This window comes from Uloborus diversus, chromosome 6, assembly GCF_026930045.1.
Source record: "Uloborus diversus isolate 005 chromosome 6, Udiv.v.3.1, whole genome shotgun sequence".
In the NCBI taxonomy this organism is placed as follows: Eukaryota; Metazoa; Arthropoda; class Arachnida; order Araneae; family Uloboridae; genus Uloborus; species Uloborus diversus.
The window spans coordinates 146995779-147017927 of record NC_072736.1 but is presented as its reverse complement, the minus strand read 5'-3'; the positions used below and the strand labels follow the sequence as shown (position 1 = coordinate 147017927).

The 22149-nt window shown below is 32.7% G+C and overlaps 1 protein-coding gene across 1 annotated transcript in view; it reads left to right on the top strand.

Annotated features, from left to right (window-relative positions):
* The window catches only part of LOC129224472 (acidic phospholipase A2-like), a 106487-nt gene that overhangs the window by 69672 nt on the left and 14666 nt on the right, over positions 1 to 22149 (top strand). Inside the window, exons 3-4 of the mRNA XM_054858925.1 lie at positions 2038 to 2170; positions 3922 to 4037. Coding sequence (XP_054714900.1) covers positions 2038 to 2170; positions 3922 to 4037 — 249 coding nt within the window. The remainder of the gene's footprint in view (positions 1 to 2037; positions 2171 to 3921; positions 4038 to 22149) is intronic.

The window sequence follows — 22149 nt, the reverse complement described above, 5'->3', positions numbered from 1 at the left end:
CGAAGTTAGCACTCACTGCATTCGCTTGAATAGAATGGGAATAGCCCGATATCAGTAAAATAACAGACAGTTTAATATTCTTTTTGCACTGCGGCGGTCTTGTTTGGGATGAACAATAGATTGTAGCATAACCTTGATTTAAGGATAGCTCGCATATTCGGCATTATTCTTCTAAGTTCGCATCAAGGTCCCTTTCGTTCAAATGTTGCATTGCTGTAGACATTCAGTAGCAATTACTGAAATTCTAAGGGCATCTGGGGGAATTTATCCCCTTATGTTTAGAGAATGTTGGTTTGAGTGTAATTTTGTTCCTTCGATGTTGTTTCGTGCCTATTAAAGTGAAACAATCAGGTAAAAGCAAAGTTTTTTGAACTATAAAAATGGAGATTATTAAAGTGAACCAGCCAGTAACTGATACCAGTAGTAATTGCTGACACCTATAAAGAAAATAATAATTAAGAAAGAAAAGCATGGAGGACAAAAAAAACCCTAAGAATAAGCTGAAAGGTAAGCATTGTAAATTTAAACATCATTTTAAAACTTCGAAAATAATTTTATATGCTTTTTTTTTTTGGTTTATTTTTTTTATGAGTGTCAACGTGAACTATTAGTGCGGTGTCATCTACTAGTGCGGGTGTCAACTACTAGCGGTTTCACCTTATTCATCAAAGTATGCAATTTTATAAAACTACATAGCCCGAAAAAGTCTCTTGGACGAAAAGATGTGTGTTTTTTTTATATTTTTGATTTAAAATAACGAATCTGTAAATGTTTTATATGTTTCACAAAAATCTATATTTTATTTTTTTAATTATTTATTTATTTTTTTGATAAATTTGCAGCCGCCTCCAAAAAATAGGTTCCAAGAAAAAAAACTTCATTCCTGGCAACACAAACATATCACATGCACCACTTGCGATCCGTTAATGTGCCTTTTTTTTTCGAAATTGCTCTTTCTCATTAGTCTTGCTTGATGAAAACATTTGCAAAGGCTCTGAACCAGAAAAGGATTGGTTTTCTTGTATCTCAGGAACAAACTCAAAACTTAAAGTGAGGTAAAGGTTGTAGAAGGGGATTTCATTTACCCGCAGATTAAAGTAATATTTCATGATGAAGAAAATAAACTGTCAAAATCAGGAAATGAACTTTGGCTGGCATTCAAACCAGTGTGCACTTTTTTATAAGAGAAATGGGTCTTCTACGAAACTGTATGTGATGGAACATTTTAGTTTTGATTTTGAGTTGGTTTGAGTCAAGCACGTTTTGTTCATGCAGAACCCCATATTTCATTTAAAGCAGGGGTTTCCAAACATTTTCAAATCGTGGCCCCTTTTGAAAAGTGGGAATTTTCTCCCCGAAACTCTAGTCACTGATTTTGTGCACGTTGTTTTACGTAGAGATAGATAAATAAGCATCATGCACACATTTGTATAGTTTTGTGTAAAAAATCAGAAAGTATGTAGGTACAGGGTCCCCTCTCATTATTTACTTATTGAAAGAAGTACAGTGTAATGCGTTCTAACAGGAATCAACAATATAAGTAATGTAGGATTAACCTCATTTCACCCAACTTACTTCATACCTTTTTTAATCATAAAATATATGTTATGCTTATAATAGCCGATGATCGAGTAACGCGCATGTTTCAACAATGAAACTCGCGCCACGGCACGATAATTTGATAATGTGTTTTGGTAATGTTTGATATGCCGGGAAAGGCTTTATTGTGACAAGGCTGAACTCGATCCGGTAACGTAACTGTTTTACTGGTAAGACTGTGTCATTTCAGGAGAATGAAGAAACGAAACGAAAAAGCGGTCCACAATGAACGCTATCTACTGGAGTTTATGGTTAATCTACTGGAGTTAGGGTTAAAATTTCAACAATCAAACTATCACTAAGCAGGCAATGACTTCGTTAAAATGTAGAAGATGAGAAGCAATTTTCACCCGTCATACTCTGACGGGCGACTTTCTAGTTTTATAAGTATGTCTTCATTGCTAAAAAATTTGTTTGTTTATGTTTGTTGTCACACAGGAAGCACTGCCACAGTTCTGGATCTCGGCAATATGCTAAAACTTATGACGGACAGAAATCCTCTTGATTTTCTCAATTACGGAAATTGGTGTGGCCTGGGTGGCAATGGATACCCTATGGACGACATTGACAGGTAAAATGCCTTTTTCTTGCTATTGTTCATTTTTATATGTTTGAAGAAGTCTATTATCATACACACACGCTTTTTTGTTTATACAGTGAAGCTTCGGTAACTCGATTACCTAGGCGACTCGACATTTATTTTTCTTATGATTGGCCCAATGCTAATTTCAATATGCGAAAACCTCTCCAACTTGACACACATTTGCAGGAACCTCTATAAGTCGACAGCCAATTGCTATTCTAGTCCAATTTTTGCGACCAACATACTTTCATAATGACCTTTTCTCGAAATGTGTGCTACGATTTCTTGGTTAGTCAATCCTTTTCTGGAAAACTTTTTTAGAGAATTCCATCGTTTACCCAGGGGAGTCAGCCAACACACTCTGTGCTGTTAGTGCAATTCTAAAAGGCAATGAAAGGGTACTATAAATATACCCAGAGAAAGCACCATGATATGTTTTTCAAACAAGTGTGATTATTCCTCATGAAGCATTCAAGTAATATTAGTGATTTTATTATGTACTTTACAAACAAAAAAAAGAACGAAGGGGAGAAAACGAAAAGGAAAGAAAATTTATTTACTGGACTTTTTTTTCAGAATGTGAATGTTAAGCATCAGTAAGTAAGTGATACAGAAACTCTTTAGGAATAAAAATTATGAAACCTCAGTTAGTTGACATCCGCTTCAGTCGATATGTGATCGAACCCAGTGGCAGAATTTTGGTTGCAAAACTTCTGCCACGGAGGTCCCATACACACACATAGCTCATTTTTATAACAAAGACGACGAAGGTCTGCAGCAGTTGATCTTTATTCTTTTGTAATTTAATCAGCTTTATCAGTTTTTATTTTAATTCATTTTACCATTGTAATTCGTAAATATGCCAGAACAGACCTTCAGCTAATTGCAAAATGCATTCTATTTCAGTTTTAGAGCAAACCAATTTTAAAACTGAAAATATTTATGCCACCACTGAACGGATTGACCGCATTCTGATCTTAATAACGCGCTTTATCTTACTTCAGCATCATCATATGTGTATGCATGTGTGTGGTGTGTGTGAGCAGGGGCGCTTCGTTGGGAATTACAATGACCACCAGTGCCCTAAATGTTATTTCCTTCTCTTTGTGTAGAAAATCCCTTCCGTTTTGTTCGGAGGCAAAGGCGCTTTGTATGAGGTTCTCTAAGCATGTGACGCTGATTTGCTTCTGTATAAATAATATACAGTGGAACCTCGATAACTCGATACCCCAAGGGAACATGAAAACATGTCGACTGAAGCGGATGTCAACTTACTGAGGTTCCATTATTTTAATTCCTAAAGAGTTTCTATATCACTTACATACTAATGCTTTTAACATTCACATTCTGAATTAAAAAAGAAAAAAAAATCTGTAAATATTTTTTTTGCAAAGTACATAATAAAATGACAAATAATATTTTTGGGAGGTCACTGTGACCTCCCAAAAAATCCGTATTCGGCTAAGTTTGTGTAACGGCTCGGAAAATTTGAAGACAGTATTGCAAGATCACAAATGCCAGATAATGCATCTTCTCATCAGATGTAGGCGTTTGTGCATGTTTGTGTTTTATCATTTGGTAAAATTAAGATCTTCATTCGGTATATAAATCGAGATTCTCCCCCCCCCCTCCAGTATTTTTGACTCGAAGCACCGCTGTGTATGTGCCACTGCCATTATATTATGTCATTTTGTGCTATATTATATTATGTCCAATTATCTTTTTATTCTTTCCCATAGTTGCTGCCGGCAGCATGACTTTTGCTACGACAAGGCATCGGATTCCGTGTGCTTGGATGAAAAGCCACACGTTGCCAAATATAGGTGGAAATACGCGGCTGGAAAACTTCACTGCAGTGAGTAGATTTGCTATCGATTTCACTCTGTCGCTCATACCTGACGCTTACGGGCAACTGGCAGGGCCCGATTAACCGCTGAAATTAGGGAAAGCTCGGCCTCATTTTGGGGCCCCTCTCTTTTTGTTTGGGGAAATTTTTCTAAACATTCTACGCACATTGATACAACAAAGTGGCCCTACAGAATTCAGAGTTAAAATCATTCGACCTTACCGACCGACAGAAATTTTGTTTATTACATATGTTGCACTTGAATTCTCAGGAAATTTGTGTAGTAACACTTTGAATCATATTTGACACTTCACAAAGGAAATTAAATATCATAAAAGTACATGTAACAGAGTTGAATCAAGTCCCATATTTGAAAATGTAGCTTGTAGCTACATTTTATCAAATGTGTCTTCACTTTCAACAATTTAATTACTTCAAACATTTTTGTTTCGAAAGTTAAACTTTTTGCAATCTCTTTAAAAAACGCAGTTAAAAAGCAGAAACTGGAATTGTTAAGCACAGTTTTACAGTCATATTTGGGCCCCCTAAAATACTGAGGGGAAGCAGAAGCTTCCCGAGCCTTTTGGGTAATCAGGCCCTGGCAACGGGCATGCAGCTTCGGTCTGAATAATTTTCAGAAACTAAGGCAAAAAAAAAGACCGCACGCTTTTATTTACGACAACATCTAATAAAAAAAAGAAATAATTAATGTTTCTTTATGAATAGAGAATACATAATCATATCATTTGTGTTCAGGTGCTCTGAAGATGCTATTGCTATCTTAAAAGTGTTGGAAATGAAGTTTTTGTAACATCTTCCATCAATTTCGCATCCATCAGATTACGTTTTTGGAAAAGTTGAAAAAAGTAATAATCAATTTTCGTTTTAAAATTAATATTAATTAAACAAAATTTTCATTCTAAACATGGTTTCCTTCCTAAACTTACACAAAATTCTGTTAAAAATTTGTTTTTTCAGAAACTGTGTTGCACTTTTTATCGTAGCTTAAAATGTTCGTTACATTACGTCGGACAATAATATTAGAAACATTTTTTATCAAAAATGTTGCAAAATACCAAAAAAAAAAAAAAAACACTGGTCCTCCCTTTTTATGGTATCTGGAGCTGCTCAAAAGCTTATCCCATCTTGTAATTATATCTGCGAATCTTAACTCTTTCAACGAATTGTCTCATAAAACAAATCAAGATATATTTTATCTGAAAAAATGTACATTTTGGAAATTTCTAGTACTTTATAAACTGTGATAGTTCAGGCCCGCCGTAAGCGGGCGTGCAAGGCGTGCGCCGCACGCCTTAGGGGCACCAAAGGGGCGCCGAAGGGGCGCCAAAGTCAGTTTCAACATGCTAAATCGAGAGAAAAAAATAAAAAATAAATAAATAAAAAAAATCAGTTTTGACTTTCCAAAAAATTTTGTTTGCTCAAACAGATAGCCCTGATGTTCTTGGAAGTATATCAAGACAAGAGGAAAAAATAAATGATAAATGAAAAGCAACCCTCGAGACTTGAGACAGGACTGGAGAGGGGCTCACGGTTTATTCACTGGCAGTGTAGTAAAAACTTGTTCTGCTTGTGCTTTGTTCGGTTTTGTTAAGTGTTGCCGACCCGGGACATAAAACTGAGCTTCTACTGTGCATTAAAATTTAGTTTTCTTTTTTAATTTTTATAAAGTATTTTTCTTAATCGTAATAAATAGTTTTCAAAATGCTAGCACATTGTACTTAATTTTTTGATGCAAAAAAAAAAAAAAAGTGATGAGTACAATTATGTTATAATTAAAATCTGATGTTCTTAACTATTAAAACGCGAAAATATTCGGTACTTTTCCATTATACTCTCGTTGTTGTTAGCGTGAGTTTGACAGCATTGAAATAAGGCCAATGTTTATTGGTCGCAGGAGTATTTTTGTTTTACGAGTAAAACCAGCATTCCGTGTGAGAGTGTGGACTGGTCTTTCAGCCCATTGCGGGGCGGTGCGCCCTCCCACCTGTGCGCCCTCGAACCTCACCACCTACGCATTTTTGCGCCCTCGAAACTCTGCGCCCTCGGTTTTTTAGCGCCCTTTAAACGGCCCGGATAAGCTTGAAGGGTTGGATAGATGTATGCGTCTGAAAGGATTTCCCTGAGGTTCGGCATCTTTCGGTTGTCCATCTACGGTCCGTGAAAAATGTGGTGATGATCCGCGAACGTGGCCTGAAAGTATTGATACTCATAATGCGAATGCTTTGGTAGGTCGTGGTCCTGTTCAGGTACATAATCACAACTTCCCCATCAATGACGCTGGTAGAAAATTTGCTGCCAGTTATTACAACAGAAATCTTTCAAATGGTGAGAAAGTCAATTGAGATTGGCTTGTTTATTCCATTTTGAAAGATTCAGTGTACTGTTTTTGTTGTAAAATTTTTGGCGACAATTCAAGTAGTTTTAGTGATGCAAAAGGCTTCTCAGATTGGCAGCATTTATCATTAAATTTAAAAAGGCATGAAACAAGTGTTTCCCAATAATCAAAACGTAAAATCCTGGTACAAATGAATAAGATGTTAAAAACTAAGACAACCGTAAATCAAATGCAACTGAGGCTATTAGATTCCGAAAAAAAAAAAAAAATATTGGTACAATGTGCTAGAAAGAATAATTGCAGTCGTCAAATTTTTATCGCGTCAATGTTTGGCTTTTCGGGGTTCATCGAAAACATTGTTTGAACACAATAATGGAAATTTTCCAAAAGCAATAGATGATTGCATCTTTTGATTCAATTATACGGGAACACATTCTTAAGATTGAATCCTCTAGGTCGGATTCAACTCGTATGGCTTATTATTTGGGAGACGACATTCAAAATGAAATCATCGATTTACTCGGCAGGACAATAAAAAGTTATATTTTGGATAAAGTAAGAGAAGCGAAGTACTTTTCCATTATTTTAGACTGCACACCAGATGCAAGTCACACAGAGCAATTAACAATAATACTGAGACATGTTTGCTCAAATAATACAGACAAAAAATAGAGATATGCAAAACTTTCATAGGTTTTTGTTCGATTACCAGTTCTACCTCCCGAGGGTCTGTTAGATTTTGTTTTAAAATTATTTTCAGAGTTAAAACTTTATATTCAAAATTTGCGTGGCCAAGGACATGATAATGGCTCTAATATGCGTGGAAAACATATTGGATTGCAAAAGAGAATTTTAGAAATTAATAGTCGCGCATTTTTTGTTCCTTGTTCAGCTCATACTTTGAATTTGGTGATCAATGATGCAGCAAGGATTTCGCAAGAAACTATTAATTTCTTTGACTTGATCCATGAACTTTGTTTTTTTCTCTTCATCTACAAAAAGATGGTCCATTATTTGCAGACATTCACCTGACATAAAACTAAAACCTTTAAGTGCTACGCGATGGTCAAGTAGAATTGACGCAATCAAACCTTTGCGTTATCACTTCGACAAAATATTTGACGCTCTGCTGGAGATATCAGAAAATTCTTCGAATTGGGAGAGCACTACAACACACAAAGCTTATTCATTTGCATTAAACATGCAAAATCATAAATTTATGCGCTCAATTATTATTTGGTTCGATGTTTTAAGCGAAATTAATTCATTAAGCAAAATGATGCAAAGCCCGTGCTTAAATACACAAATGTGTATAAATTTGTTAAAAAATTTAGTAGCAAAATTTGAGGAATGTCGCACAGATGAACATTTTGAAGTAGTTTTAGAGGAAGCTACCAAACTAGCTCACGAACTCACCATTGAAGCCGATTAGCCGCCTGTAAAATCACTCCGTCCAAAACGAAAACCCAAACAAGTTGAGTATGAACAACGCGACGAAGTTCTGTTAGATCCTAAAACCAATTATAAAGTAGAGTTTTTTTTTAAAGATAGATCCTAAAACCAATTATAAAGTAGAGTTTGTTTTTAGATAGATCCTAAAACCAATTATAAAGTAGAGTTTTTTTTTTTTTAGAATCTTTGATCAGACATTAATTTCTTTAAGAGGTCGATTTGAAGAATTACAAGCATTTGACGATGTGTTTGGCTTTTTCGGTAGCAAATTATTTAGCCACACAAAAGATGAATTACTAAAGCATTGTAATGATTTACATTCAAAACTAAAAGACGACTCAAGAAATGAAGCAGACATTGACGGCGTGGACCTTATTTGATGAGATTAATGCTTTAAAACTACACTTTCCAGGTAACGAGTCTAATGATCCACATACACTTTTACAATATCTCTTTACAAACGAATTAATTTCAACTTTTCCCAATACAGCAATAGCATTAAGAATCTTATTAACTCTGCCACTTTCGGTTGAATCAGGTGAAAAATCTTTCTCGAAGTTAAAAATCAAAAAATTGTTTAAGATCAACTATGCATCAGCAAAGACTTAGTAATTTGTCAATTTTGTCTATAGAACATGAAATTTTAGACAATTTGGACACACAAAAAATAATAACAGATTTTGCGAGCAAGAAAAGTTCAATTTGTGTAAGATGCTGCATTAGCACATATTAGCACACAAGTCCTAACAAATAGTATCTCCCTCTCTTTGTTCTAGAAGTGAAGTCGCATTTGTTTTTAGGCACTACCTCCACTACCTCACCCTATAAATTCTCCACTTTCCTGAACCATTCTGTTTATTACAGGTATTTTACTTTAGCAACGATCTGAAAAAAGACTGCCTGGTTACATTTTTCTCTCTCTTTTTTTTAAATTCGTGCCTCGAAAAGCTAGACATTGACATATCAAAAATTTTACAATTGCGATCATTTTTTAGATCTTCGCTCACCAGAGTGCTTTTTGCACTTCTAATAAATTTTACTGTGCCTTATCAATGATGTACTTATTCATCCAACATTTAGTTTACTTCAAACCGTTTATTTACAGACCGAATGTGCTAAACATTAAGTTATCCTATTCAGAGCAATGCAACCTAATCGAAATATCACATGTTGCTCGTAACTGAACATGTTCTGTACTAAACAACTTGCAAGAAAGCAAAAAATATGCCAATTTCTGTGCAGGTATTTTTCATTTCTTTTTTTCTTTCTTTTTTTTTTGGAAAAATGTCTTTTGCTTTGTACATTTCGCACGAAATAAGGAATAAAATGTTGTGTTTTCTAGAACGAATTTGACAATCCGTAAAAAGGAAGAGTTACTGGGAAGTTCTTTTTCTTTGTGTAGCTTGTATTTTTCACATTTAAAATCAAAAAATGCTATTACTTACTCCCTTATGTTTTCTACTTGATATGGGTATTGACTTCTTTTCTACACCCACTCATAATCATATTGGTTTTTGTAACTGTTTTAAGACATTTTTAGTGAGTTTGAAATTTTTATAATAGAAATGTAGTATAAAAAAAGTTTTCAAAATAAACATACAACTAATTGCTGTACTTATTTCTGTTACTGTTTCATGTCTCATTAATTACGGATCTGTTTTCCATATTTTCGATCATAAACTAAACATATTACTCGCTTACTAAGCTTATTACTTGCTTATTACCTTCATTGCCGACATTTAATCTCCGAAGTTATTTTATACATGTCAAGCTCCCTCTCCAGAGAAATTAAATCTAAAATATGACTTAATTTTATTCTTTTTTTCTTGAAAAGTTTCATTTAAGATACTGAAGCAACAGGTTGCTTACTAGTAAGCGTTACGTGCTAGCTAATCACCAAAATAAGCTAACTGACAGAAGAATCTATAAATTGCAAAAGTGGCAAATTGTCATCTTCTGCTTTCTCACGTAGCAGTAAAAGAACAACTTATGTGTCTCGTGTGTAAGGAGGCACAGAACATGGAAAATTTTGCGCAGGCAAAGAGATTTCTTTTCTTTTTTTTTTTTTGGAGCGGGGGGGGGGGGCGGAAGAGATCGCTAGGTAAATCAAGCTACTAAGTTTTTTTCAACTAACTTCAATATATATATATATATATATATATATATATATATATATATATATATATATATATATATATAAATATATAAATAAATAAATAAAAAACTAAGAATAATAATAAAAAATAAATAAATAAATAAATTTTCATGACTCTCGGGAGAGGGGCCGAATATCCCATGATATGGGGGAGGGGGCGACCAAAATAGGTTTCGCACGCGGGCGCTCAGACGTCTAGCAGTGGGCCTGATAGTTTCTACTATAACGTCTATAGTTCTAAAAACATTAAAAAAAAACTTTTTGCAATATTTATTTTTGTAAGCTGGCTTTATATTTCACAAAAATTTCCTTAAATTTCCTTCAAATATTTCCTTAATTCCTTTAAAGAGTTTAGAATTTTGTTAATAAAGTAACAATCATCCTTAATCGTTTTAGATCATTTTTGAAAAGAGCTTTGATTAGCTAGCGATATTGGTTAAATAGTGCTAAAAGAATAGCTGTTGTTTTCAAGCTTTTTTTCCACTTTAACAAATTTGAACAAGATCCGAAACGAGCCTACTTTCCCGCATACCAACATCGACTTTCTATCATCTGATTAATATTCTCTTAATTAGCTAAGACTGCAAGTTATGTCGCACATACCTTTCTAACATTAAAAGCTGAATTCTAAAAACAAAATATGCCTCGCTCATCTGAAGAAATAGAAGTAAAAAATAAATAAACGAACAAATAAAGTAGTAGCACTTTTTAAACAAAGCAACCTATATATTTTTCCCCTAAATTTTTTTTACTGATTTTACCCCTGGGATGATCTCAGGACTGGATGTGCTGCCCCATACCTCCGACCCCTTAAGAATTAGAAGAATGAGACAGGGTGGAATGGCTTTCCATGTATATTAGGGTGGTTCAAAAAACCTTCTTTTCAGCTGGAGTTTCGGACACCCCCTATTTTTTTCTAACACTTACTATGCTGTAAAAGTTTTAGCTTCTTCCTCAGGTTTTAAAAGGGTGCTCAATGACCTCTTAATTTAATATTAGCCGTAACATAGAAAATACCACAAATTTAGAAACATTAATTTCCCCAGCTGTTTTTTTTTTTCTTTTTCTGCAAATAATTTTTTTATTGCAATATATATGCATATTACTAGTGTATATCATAATGTGTAACATTGTTTTTTCAGTTCAATGTATTTTTTAATCCCGCCCTCTCCATACTTATGAAGTTTGAGGGAGGGGGTTGACCACCCTCTTTCAGTTGAAATAGGAAGCTAAAATTCTTCCAGTATATTGCTATCCACAAGTCTAAAAATATTGAATTGCCAGTCTGGAGGAGATAGGGTTACAGACACGTACAGACAGATGTGCACAAATTTTAATAGTATAGATGGCTTGGATTTTTTTTTTTTAGTTTGGGTTTTTTTTTTTTTTTTTTGGATTTTTAGTTAGTCTTATTTAATGGATAGCTTCGTTTAAAAACTAAACATTAAATTTTAAACTTCAAAAACATTGATTTTGCCAAAATTTAACGAACAACGTTAACGTTAATGCTTTATTTTTATCAGTTTGGTGAAAAGTTAAAATGAGCCAAATGTTCTACGTTATCATATTTAGCTGCAAAGTAGTATTTCAACCAGTGGTGTTCCCATAGTGTAGGGTAGGTGAGGGTAAAGCCCCGCGATTTTCAGTTTTTATACCACCATGGTCAATAAAGGGCATATTTTCCCATTTTTTTTTAAAATTAGAGTCATTGCGTGGGTTGTTACCTATAATCCTTCCAAATTATAGCTACGTCTGATTAGTAATAATTGAGAAAATTACAATTTAGCGGGGAAACAAAATTGCGGGGTTTTGCCCCACAAAATGGGGTAAAACCCCGCAATGCGGATCTTTACCCCACTCAAGATGAATGTGAATAAAAAAGGTGACTGCTTGATAAAAACACTTGAAAAACCTCCTTGAACCATTGGTTTATTGTTATTCAGAAGTACCGAACTCTGAATATATCACTTTTTTTTTTTTAACTTTGTCACGAAAATATTTTCTTCTCTACAAAAGGAGGATTAATTAGCCGGGAAAAAATTACAGCCGCATTATAAAAAATAATTTAAATGCCTGAAGCTATAATTTAATTGAATATCTAGAACCCAGTGTTTTAAGTTAACAGTACACTAGGTTGAGTTTTCTAAAAATGTTATTGCGTCGAGGATGGAACCGTGTCCTACTGAGATTACGATAATTTATTTATAACGTCTTCATTTCCAATGACTCTTCCTGTGTCTCAGTACATTTGCAGGCTTCTAGGTGTTTTATGTAAAAAAAACCCTCTACATAACCTCCTCCTTGTCATATTGAAGTTATCATGGCCACAGTGTGCAGGGATAAGCTTCGAGTTATTCTCTACAGTTTCACTCGAAATTATAGAGAAATTTGTTTTTTCTTCGTACACCCAAGCTTTTGTTCCATTTTTCAGTGATGTCTTCAATCGATATTTTTGAACCTAACTTTAATGTCTACCATACCGAACGAAGAGATGCCTGCAATTAAGTTACGTGCTTCATTAAGCTCGACATTTATCATGGTTCTGAATTGTTTTTCTTCTGAAGGTACTAGAACAAAAAAGTAAACGTACGTAAATGTTCAAAAAAAAAAAAAAAGAGAGAGAAGAAACTGTTACATTAATGAAAGCACATTTGAATTGAAATGAATGTAAGATTTTACCTAACAAATCTTATCCAAATTTAAACTTCATGAGTAAATGTCCACCAACAATTATTTTTTTAAGATGAATAAGCTGTACAAAACACATGCTAAACAAAGATATTAATAATATTTCAAAAAAGAGACTATTTTAAGCCGAGTGGAGAGAATCCTTGACCTTATGGAGATGCGGGGTTTTACCCCAAAACAACTGCGGGGATTTTCCCCATTTTGTCACTTTCTGAAAAACGCCCCATGTTGTTTTTAAGCAGCCGTTAGAATAACTGTTTTCACGCGAAGGTGAAGCTTTAATGTACCAGTATTAACATGTAATTCATTGATTCTTCTTTTCAAATTCTACATTTTACAATGTTCAAATAATATATTAGAAAAGTTAGAACAAAGTAGTAAAAAACAGACTTATCCCCCTTTCTCGTCTCTGGAGTGCCTAGTCAGGACAAAATTTCATTGATTAATAGGTTTTCATAGGACAAACCCACCACCTAGAAGTAAATTTCTTACTCCAAGGGGATCAAGTTAAAATGTCGGTGCGGGTTTTTACCCCACGCGGGGCTTTACCCCCACCTACCCTATACACCATATACGCCGCTCTCAAACATTTCTTAGACATATGGCGTATACACTCAAACTTCAAAAAAATTCATATTATGACATATTATGTACATGATCGGCGTGCACATATTGCGCGAAACGGGGATAAATCCTCAAGTAGCATACCTTCAACAAAATTGATGGGAACATCACTGATTTCAACGATACTAAATAAACCCAAATTTGTACTGTATCTTTTCACATAAATATTTTCGAAGATAATATTTTGAGAATTTTAACGTATTAAGGTGAAAGGATAAATTTACACAAAGATACATTAAGTATTTGAATTTCTAACTTTTTTTAATAGCTTTTTATTCACCATATACACTACAGTCAAGTGTTCACACTTGAGAAACTTTGCCAAATATTGTTTTGATGGCTGGTACACCTGTCAGTGCTCTATCTGTAAAAATGAATGGTGTTAAAGGATAAATGATCATTAGAGGCAATATGAGTTAAACTTTGATGCTTTAGCTTTTGAGTAAGTTTTAACATTTAGGAAATTCCGACAAAATATGCGATTTTTAAGTATGGAAAAAAAGTTTGGTTACCAACGTTAACTGATTTTGTTTGATTTAGTTTGAATTTCGTTCCTTACTTCATCTCTGCTATGTACCTGTACCTATATTGTGCATATTCAGTTTAACTCATTTGTTCATAACGTTGAAAAATGTCAAATACGCTCCAAACTCGGGACACTGTTTCAAATTAAGGTACTAAGACATTGAAAGTGTCTACGAAGAATATTAGGGATTAAGTTGTTGAATCATATCGAGAAAAAAATATAGCTTAAAAAATTGTAATAATAATGACTATTCTGATGACGATAAATGTGTCATACCGTTACAGGACAGAATTTTTGTTATTGGTTAGAAAACTCGGAATCTATTGATGAACAAGACATGTTTTGCCAAAATATTACAAACGCTAGTTCTATTAACGAAAATGAGTCTTAAAGTATCGATGAGACCAAGTAATTTTCTGTGAATTTCACGTATTAGGAGATAATGAAAATGAATGTGAAAATATGTGAAATGAGGAACAGAGAGAGTTATGAATCAGCTGCATGAGGAGTCGGGTGGTTCAAAAATACACGTAAAAAAAGAAGAGTAGTCCTAGACAACAGGACACGTCACAATATTTTTATACTTATGGATAGTAATATACTGGAAGAATTTTAGCTTCCTATTTCTACTGAAAGAGGGGGATCAACTCTCTCCCCCAAACTTCATAAGTATGGGGAGGGGGTTAACAAAATACATTGAACTGAAAAAACAATGTTGCACATTATCATATATACTAGCAATATGCATATACATTGCAATAAAATAATTATTTACAAAAAAACAGCCGGGGAAATTAAATGTTTCTTAATTTGTGGCATTTTTTATACTACGACTAATGTTAAATTATGGAGTCATTGAGCACCGTCTTAAAATTCAAGTAAGAATCTAAAACTTTTACAGCATAATATCATTAGTAAGTCTAAAAGAAAAATAGGGGATGTCCTAAACTTTAGTTGCAAAAAAGTTGTTTTGAACCACCCTAATAAGGAATTATTTGGGTTCACCAATTTTACTCTTGCAAATGTAGAGGGGAAAGCGGAAACATTACATTCAACAGAAGTAAGAAGGCTGAGGTGACAATCAATATTTTCAGGAACAAGAATAGGACTCTGAAATCTGTGAAAATGTACAATATTATGTTATTTCTATCTACTGTGTTATTTTTTCCTTATTAAGTTGTAAATTCTTAATAAACTTCTTTAAAATGATAATTGGGGTCTCAACTATTATCTGTTGCTGCATACATAAAAGTAAAATTAAAAATTCTAAGTGTCCCGTTTGGGAGGAATATCCCTAACTTGAGGCAGTGAACATTTTTTGTTTTATTTGTTAAGGGACATGTCTACACATCTATACCCTGGGGTGTGCCGTGTGCACAAAAAAAAAAAAAAAAAAAAAAAAAGACTTTTGCGAGATTCCCTCTATATTGTTTACCCTACATCCCTATATATGTTACACTTCTCATTTTAAAAGTCTCGGTCACCCTTCGGGCTCGGGCCACCAGGTGTCCCTTCTTCCCCCCGTGCACGCCCCTGTCTATACCTTTTCCTGTACTAAGGTTCGTTCTAAAAATAGAATACTTCGTTCGAATGGAAAACATATGATTAACATGCTACTAAAGGTAAAAGTTCGAAACTCCCAAGTTATGGGCACTTGACTGTACTTAATTTTACCATTAAACTTCGTAGTTCATTTGTTAATTATTTAGCTTCACTGGTTCTGAATTATCTTTAACCCAATGCTTAAACTGTGAAATAAGGTAAAAGTCACTTGCTGCCTTCCCTCTGCGATAAAAACATTGGGAAAAGAGATGCCCTTGGCCCAAAACAATGGGGCCCAGACAACACACTGAACTCTGGAAACTTCCAAAAATTACGTCACAATTGAAGAAGTTGCTGAAGGAGAGTGAGGAAACGATTTAGCAATCGAAAAGAACGACAAAACTTGTTCTTGCGAATGAAAAAGAGGAAGTTAAAATAATTCTTGTTTAATGTTGTAATCCAATTTTTTTGCGTTTCTGTGTTGTTACCTTAGTAATGCACGCTACAAGCAGCCGTTTGACTGGAAATTAGAATTTAATGCTTTTAACAGAGTTTCCATTGTTTTTCTTTGCTTGAAGCAGATTAAAAACAGAGAAATTTTTCCAGTTTTATGGATTTTGGCCTTTTAGAAATAGTAAACTCATACTCAAGTTTGTTTTTGTGTGAAATTACTATTTCCAGTCAAGTTTCAGCAAAATCTTCTTATTTTACGCTATAATACTGTCCAAGTATTAGTAAAAGTTTTGGGAAATCATGCTTAACTCCTTGCGGTTGGGCAGTCCCAGAATTGCATGGGAAATGGACGAGATATCTCGTCAAGAACTGTAAGGTGGTGTAGAAATTCTGAAGCATAAGGTAAACACACCGGTAGGGTGGCCAGTGCTTCTGTAGTAGCTACTTCAAGGTTTATACATATTTGAAAAAATAAGTATTCCAGGTATCCCAGTGGATTCAAAAGTGCGTTAAACGTGCAAGAGGTATTACGTACTGCACGTTTGAAGCACTCTGAAGCACTGGCCAAATGTCCATTCCAATAAAGGAATCCTTCCTTTAAATTTTTCTTAACACACATTAATTTTCTCACAGTTTTTACTTACTGTTAAAAAGGAAGATGTTAAATTTTTGCAATGTGCAAATTGCTTAAATTCAAGGACAATTTTTACTTAATATTTACTATATAGATGGAATGCACTTTTAGGTATATATACTGCACATTGCACGTGAAGAGCAATAATGCTTCATACGTTTCACAACAGATCCCCCCCCCCCCCATTGGCGTTTCATGTAGTCAAGTGCCAATAACTTGGGACGCTTTTGAACTTTTACCTTTAGTAGCATATAAATTATATGTTTTCAATTTGAATGAAGTACTCAGTTTTTCGGAAGAGCCTCAGTACGTTATCTCAGGACAAGACTCATATGTGTAGACATGTCCCTTAGATAATACAACAAAAAATATTCATTGTCCCAAGTTTGGGGTCCTGCTCCCTAACTTGGAGCACTTAACATTTTGTTTTATCTGTTATGTATGCTGTTATAGATTCTAGCTTGAGACAACAATTATCATTAGAAGAAGTTTATTCCACAACTCAATTTAAAAAAAATAATAATATTAGATAAAATCAATTCAGTCTTTTACCTTTCCATAGATTTCAAAATGTACACTTGCCCCTGAAAATATTGGCTGTCTCCGCAGCTTTCTCATTTCTTTTGAATATAATGTTTTCACGCTCCCATCCACAATTGAAATAAAACTATTTGATAATGCCAAATAATTCCCCACGAAGCTGATTTTTATCTCTCTATGTTCCTCTTTTCAATCATTTTCATTCCTTCATATCACGTGAAATTCATTAAAAAAATAATCTCATCAATACTTTGAGAATCATTTTCATTAGTAGAACTAACATTTGTAACACTTTGAAAAATTTTTGATTTTTTTCCAATGACAAATTTTCTGTCCTGCAACGGCATGTGTGTATGACACATTTACTGTCATCAGAATAGTGAATTTTTCAGACTATATTTTTTTCTGAATACAATTATTCAATTTTTTTACTCAATATTCCTCGTAAGCCTTTTATATGACTCCAACTTGGAGCATTATTCCAAGTTAGGAGCGTATTTGCAATGTCTCAAATTTATTAATAAGTAAGTTAAACTGAATTACTGCACAAATAAGGCACAAGTACATAGCCGAGATGAAGTGTGAAAAAAAACAAAGCTATGCTGCTCAGTTAACGTAGGTAACCAAAGTCATTTTCATACTTAAAAATCGCATGTTTTGTCGAAATTTTCAAAGTAATTAAACTTACCTTTAAGTTGAAGCACTAGGGTTTCACTCACATTACCTTAAAAGATAACTGTTCATTAGTAGATGAATAAGGCCGGTTCTGCTGCGGGCGGCGGTGGCGTTAGTATGCATCTGCAATCCGCTTCCCAATCCCCCTCTGACCTTGGGTTGACCCCCCTCTGATCTCATGGCTGCGCCTCCGTGTAATCTTTGTAGAAGATTACGGGGGTATTTTCGCGCATTTTGTCGTTTTTCGCGCGTTTTCGAACTTTGTCATTTTTTCTTTGTAACCATTTACGAGGGTATTTTCGCGCATTTTGTCGTTTTTTCGCGCGTTTTCGAACTTTGTCATTTTTTTTTTTGTAACCTTTTAAGAGGATATTTTCGCGCATTTTTAGATATTTTGCCGCGAATTTTATTTATTTTCGGTCATACTGGACTTAGTTGTTTTTTCTCACAAACTTTTACGAGGATATTTTCACGCGTTTTGATTTATTTTCAAGCATTTTAGAGTTCGAGGATTATTTTACCGTTTTGGTCTTAGACTATTCTAAAGTCTTTTAATCTTTGATTATTTTCTCACTCTCTTAGTCTTTCACTATTTTTAATCATTTCAGACTTTGAATATTTTTCACAAGTTAGATTTTTCTTTCATGCATTTTTGGACTAGAAATTTTTTCACATCCATACATTTAGGATTTCGATTATTTTTTTCTAGTTAGGTCTTTGACTATTTTAAAGCTCTTTTGTCTATTTTTAGCAATTTGTAGACTTAGTTTATTTTTATACCTTTTGATTTCTAATTACTTTTGCATCTTTTATTCATTTACAAGTGTACTCGACTTTATCATTTTTCCAACTTAAACTATTTTTTTCATCATTTAGGAGTTCAATTGTATTTTCATACATATTTACACTTAAAATATTTTTCGAATTTTGATTTTCTTTTTCATGCATTTCAAACTTTATCATTTTTACAACTTTGATTCTTTGCACGAATTTCAAAACTTGCAATCAATTTACTCTTAGTAGTAATTAACACTTATCATTAACAAATTTTCACGAATTTTAAAAATCAACTTAATTAATTTTTTCCAGTAAGCAAATTTCGCACTCAAGTTACATTTCATCACTACATATGCTTTTCAAGAGTTTCATTTAATTTATCACATTTTATTTAATCAACTCTAATAATTATTTTTTGATTAATATTTAACTTAGTCATTTTATCGTATTACTTTATTTATTTTTTCATACAAGCACTCTTGTTAGAATAAAACAAAATTTTCAACTTTCATGAATTTGAATCACTTTGACTATTTCATTTTCCCAATAATATTTTATTTTACTTTAACATATTCTCACGCGTTTTACTATTTATCATTCATTTACCAAAGTGATGAAAAATGTTCCCGCTATTATATTCAAAATACAACTCTTTCAATATAGTTATTTTCCAAGACGAAAGTTAACAAGTTTTTTCTAAATTATTACTTTACAGCCAACTAATTTCATTAACAGAGTTTTCAATACAATTTATAAATTTCAGTTTTATTTATTAATTTTTCATTCGCATGCAAATAAATTCAAAGTCGCATATTTCATTCAAGTCGGCTTCAATTTTGTATAACTGAAGAAGCTTCCAACAAAATACTCCCACATCACAACCAAGACTTACAAAAGATATTTTTACAAAATTTCATATCATTTCAAGAATATACACACTCATATAAAATCCCCAACAGAATAAAATAAAAAGTTTGCTTAACACAATTTTAGACCTATCACAAGTACTATATTTGCTCCTTTTTAAGAATTTTCATTAAACTTCGAATTAATTTAATACTAGTTCATGATCAACATAAACAGATAGGAACAGACACATACAATCTTCGGGAAAAAAAAAAAAACCGGAATCAATAGTAAATTTATCATACGAAGAAAAAAATATTTTAAAGTCAAAAATCCAACCTTTGTAGGAAAAGACTCCTCCAATACTTATGCATTGATGCATTATTGAAGATAATGAATAATATTACAAAATATGCGTCGATTTTAAATTTAACAACGGCATAAAATGTAATATTATCCAAACTTCATTTCCATGCCTTCCTAGAATGTTCTGACTGCAACAAACACTCTCTTCGCTAAGCGTCCATCCACATCGAAAGCACAATGGATAATGAAAGATGAAACATAGGCTTATCTCAGATTTTATCTTATCATAGTGAGTCATGGAATTCACGTGGTAAGATTTCAACTCAATACTAACGGCTGTAAACACATGTGACCTCTTTTATCGCCCAAAAACTTAATTAAAGAAGATACATCGATTTAAATCTTTATTTGAAACTAATTTCCTAATTAATTTCAAAACCACTGTCGACGATTTATTTATTTTTTATTTTTTCCCGAACTTGAACTGTCTACAAAGTTATTCTATTCTATTCGTTTCTCATGCACACACACACACACACACACACACACACACACACACACACACACACACTTAAAGACTTAATTTTTTCTATTCGCAATCATTCCACCATAACATTTCACATTTTCAAAAAGACCATAGTTATTACTTTTTTAAACTGAGTTGTTTTCCAATGATTATTTCACTGTGGAGATTATTTTCAATGCGTTCTTATTCTTTTAATAATTTTCATCAATTAAGCATTACAATTATTTATTCTTCCAAAAACATAGCGATTTTCACATTTCCAAAAAATATTTCTAGTGATTTTATTTTTACAACAGCGAATTCAATTTCCTTAGAAATTTTCGAATGTATTTTGTCATATTAAAACGAATGCATTATTCAAGTTATACATATGTACATGGTGTAGCAATCAACCTTGAATGAATAATTGCAGGTCTTAACATATAAAAAAAATTTCAACTTGTAAGAATATTTTTTTTTTTTTTCAAAACAATATTTTTTCAAACTTGTAACATTTTTCTACTTAGAAAATGAAATCAAATATTTTTTTTTCTTCAATTATATAAAATGTTTTTAAGAATTAATTTCTCAAACTTGTAATGTATTTCCACTAATTAAAAAAAAATCAATTTTTTTTCAATCATATAAAAATAAATTTTTAATCTTACAAAAATAATTTTTTCCGCAAAAATATTTTTTTCAAAACAAAAAATAATATTTTTATAACATATTATTTTTTTTCTTTTCAATCTTTTTTCACAAAACTTTTTTTTTTTTCATTTTTTTTTTTCAAACTTACAAAAATAAATTTAATCAACTGAATCTTCAAACAGAATGATTTAATTAATTTTAAAACTAGCAATCACTTTACTTTTTGTATTAATAACAACTATTGTTAATCCATTTACTCTTTGCACTCTCAGTATTAATTAGCACACATGCATTACAAATAATAGTAATGTTTAAGATACTTATAAATCATTCACTCAAGCTTTCAAATATCCAATTATCATGTTATTGTTCAATCATGTGAGGGAACTTGTAATGAAACTTTACTCATCAATCGAAATTATAAGCGAAAATATCACATTTTTAGCAATTAATATAATCATACAATTAACTTTGAATTTAAGAAAATTAAAAACTACTATACACTTAGTAACACATAGGTCGAAATGGTTTACGATCAGGTGAGTGTCTTTTATCAATTGAGAGAACAACATAGTTGAGAAAGAGCGCTCACATTTCATATTAGAATTTATAAGTCTTTAAGGTATTTCTCCAATATTGAATTCAGTATTAATACGTATGAATTTCAACATGTGAATGTGACTGTATATTATTTTTCAACCCATTAACTTGTTTAAGGTTCACTATCATAATTTTCAACTTTTTCTTAGCATATGTTGAAATATTTTATGTGTGTCAATCTATTGAAATATCACAAAAATCATATTCTCACTCAAACTTTATTACAATACCATACAGTGAAACAAACAAAATACAGCCATTCTAAAGCTTGCTTACAAGAAAACGCATGTAGAAATATATGAAAGATTAATTTCAAAGCACAAATCATCAACTATATACAACGCAAAGCAATAAAACAAGTTTAACTGCCTTAAAGGATAACAGATACATTTTGAAGGATAGAGGTAATTCATTTATAAAACTTATTAATTTACTACTTAGCTAAAGGTGCGTATTTCGCAGTCTGAACTTCCACATTGACAATATGATCCAACGTCCACCCAGATCCAAGTTGTATAAACACCTCTAAGGCGTTTTCAACCTGACCAATAGCATCATTTAAATGTTCTAAGATAGTGTCCTTAACAAGTTCTATTCGCATTACACTTCTAAAATAAGAAGTAATCAAATTATCATCATCATCATCATCATCATTATCACCAACATGACGACTCAGCACTGCCTTCATTACTATGCACCATTTAATGCTTCGTTTTTCATCTATTTCATCCTCCAATATTTGAATAATTTGGAGTCTTAACTCATCAAAACACATTTTTATGTCTTGAGAA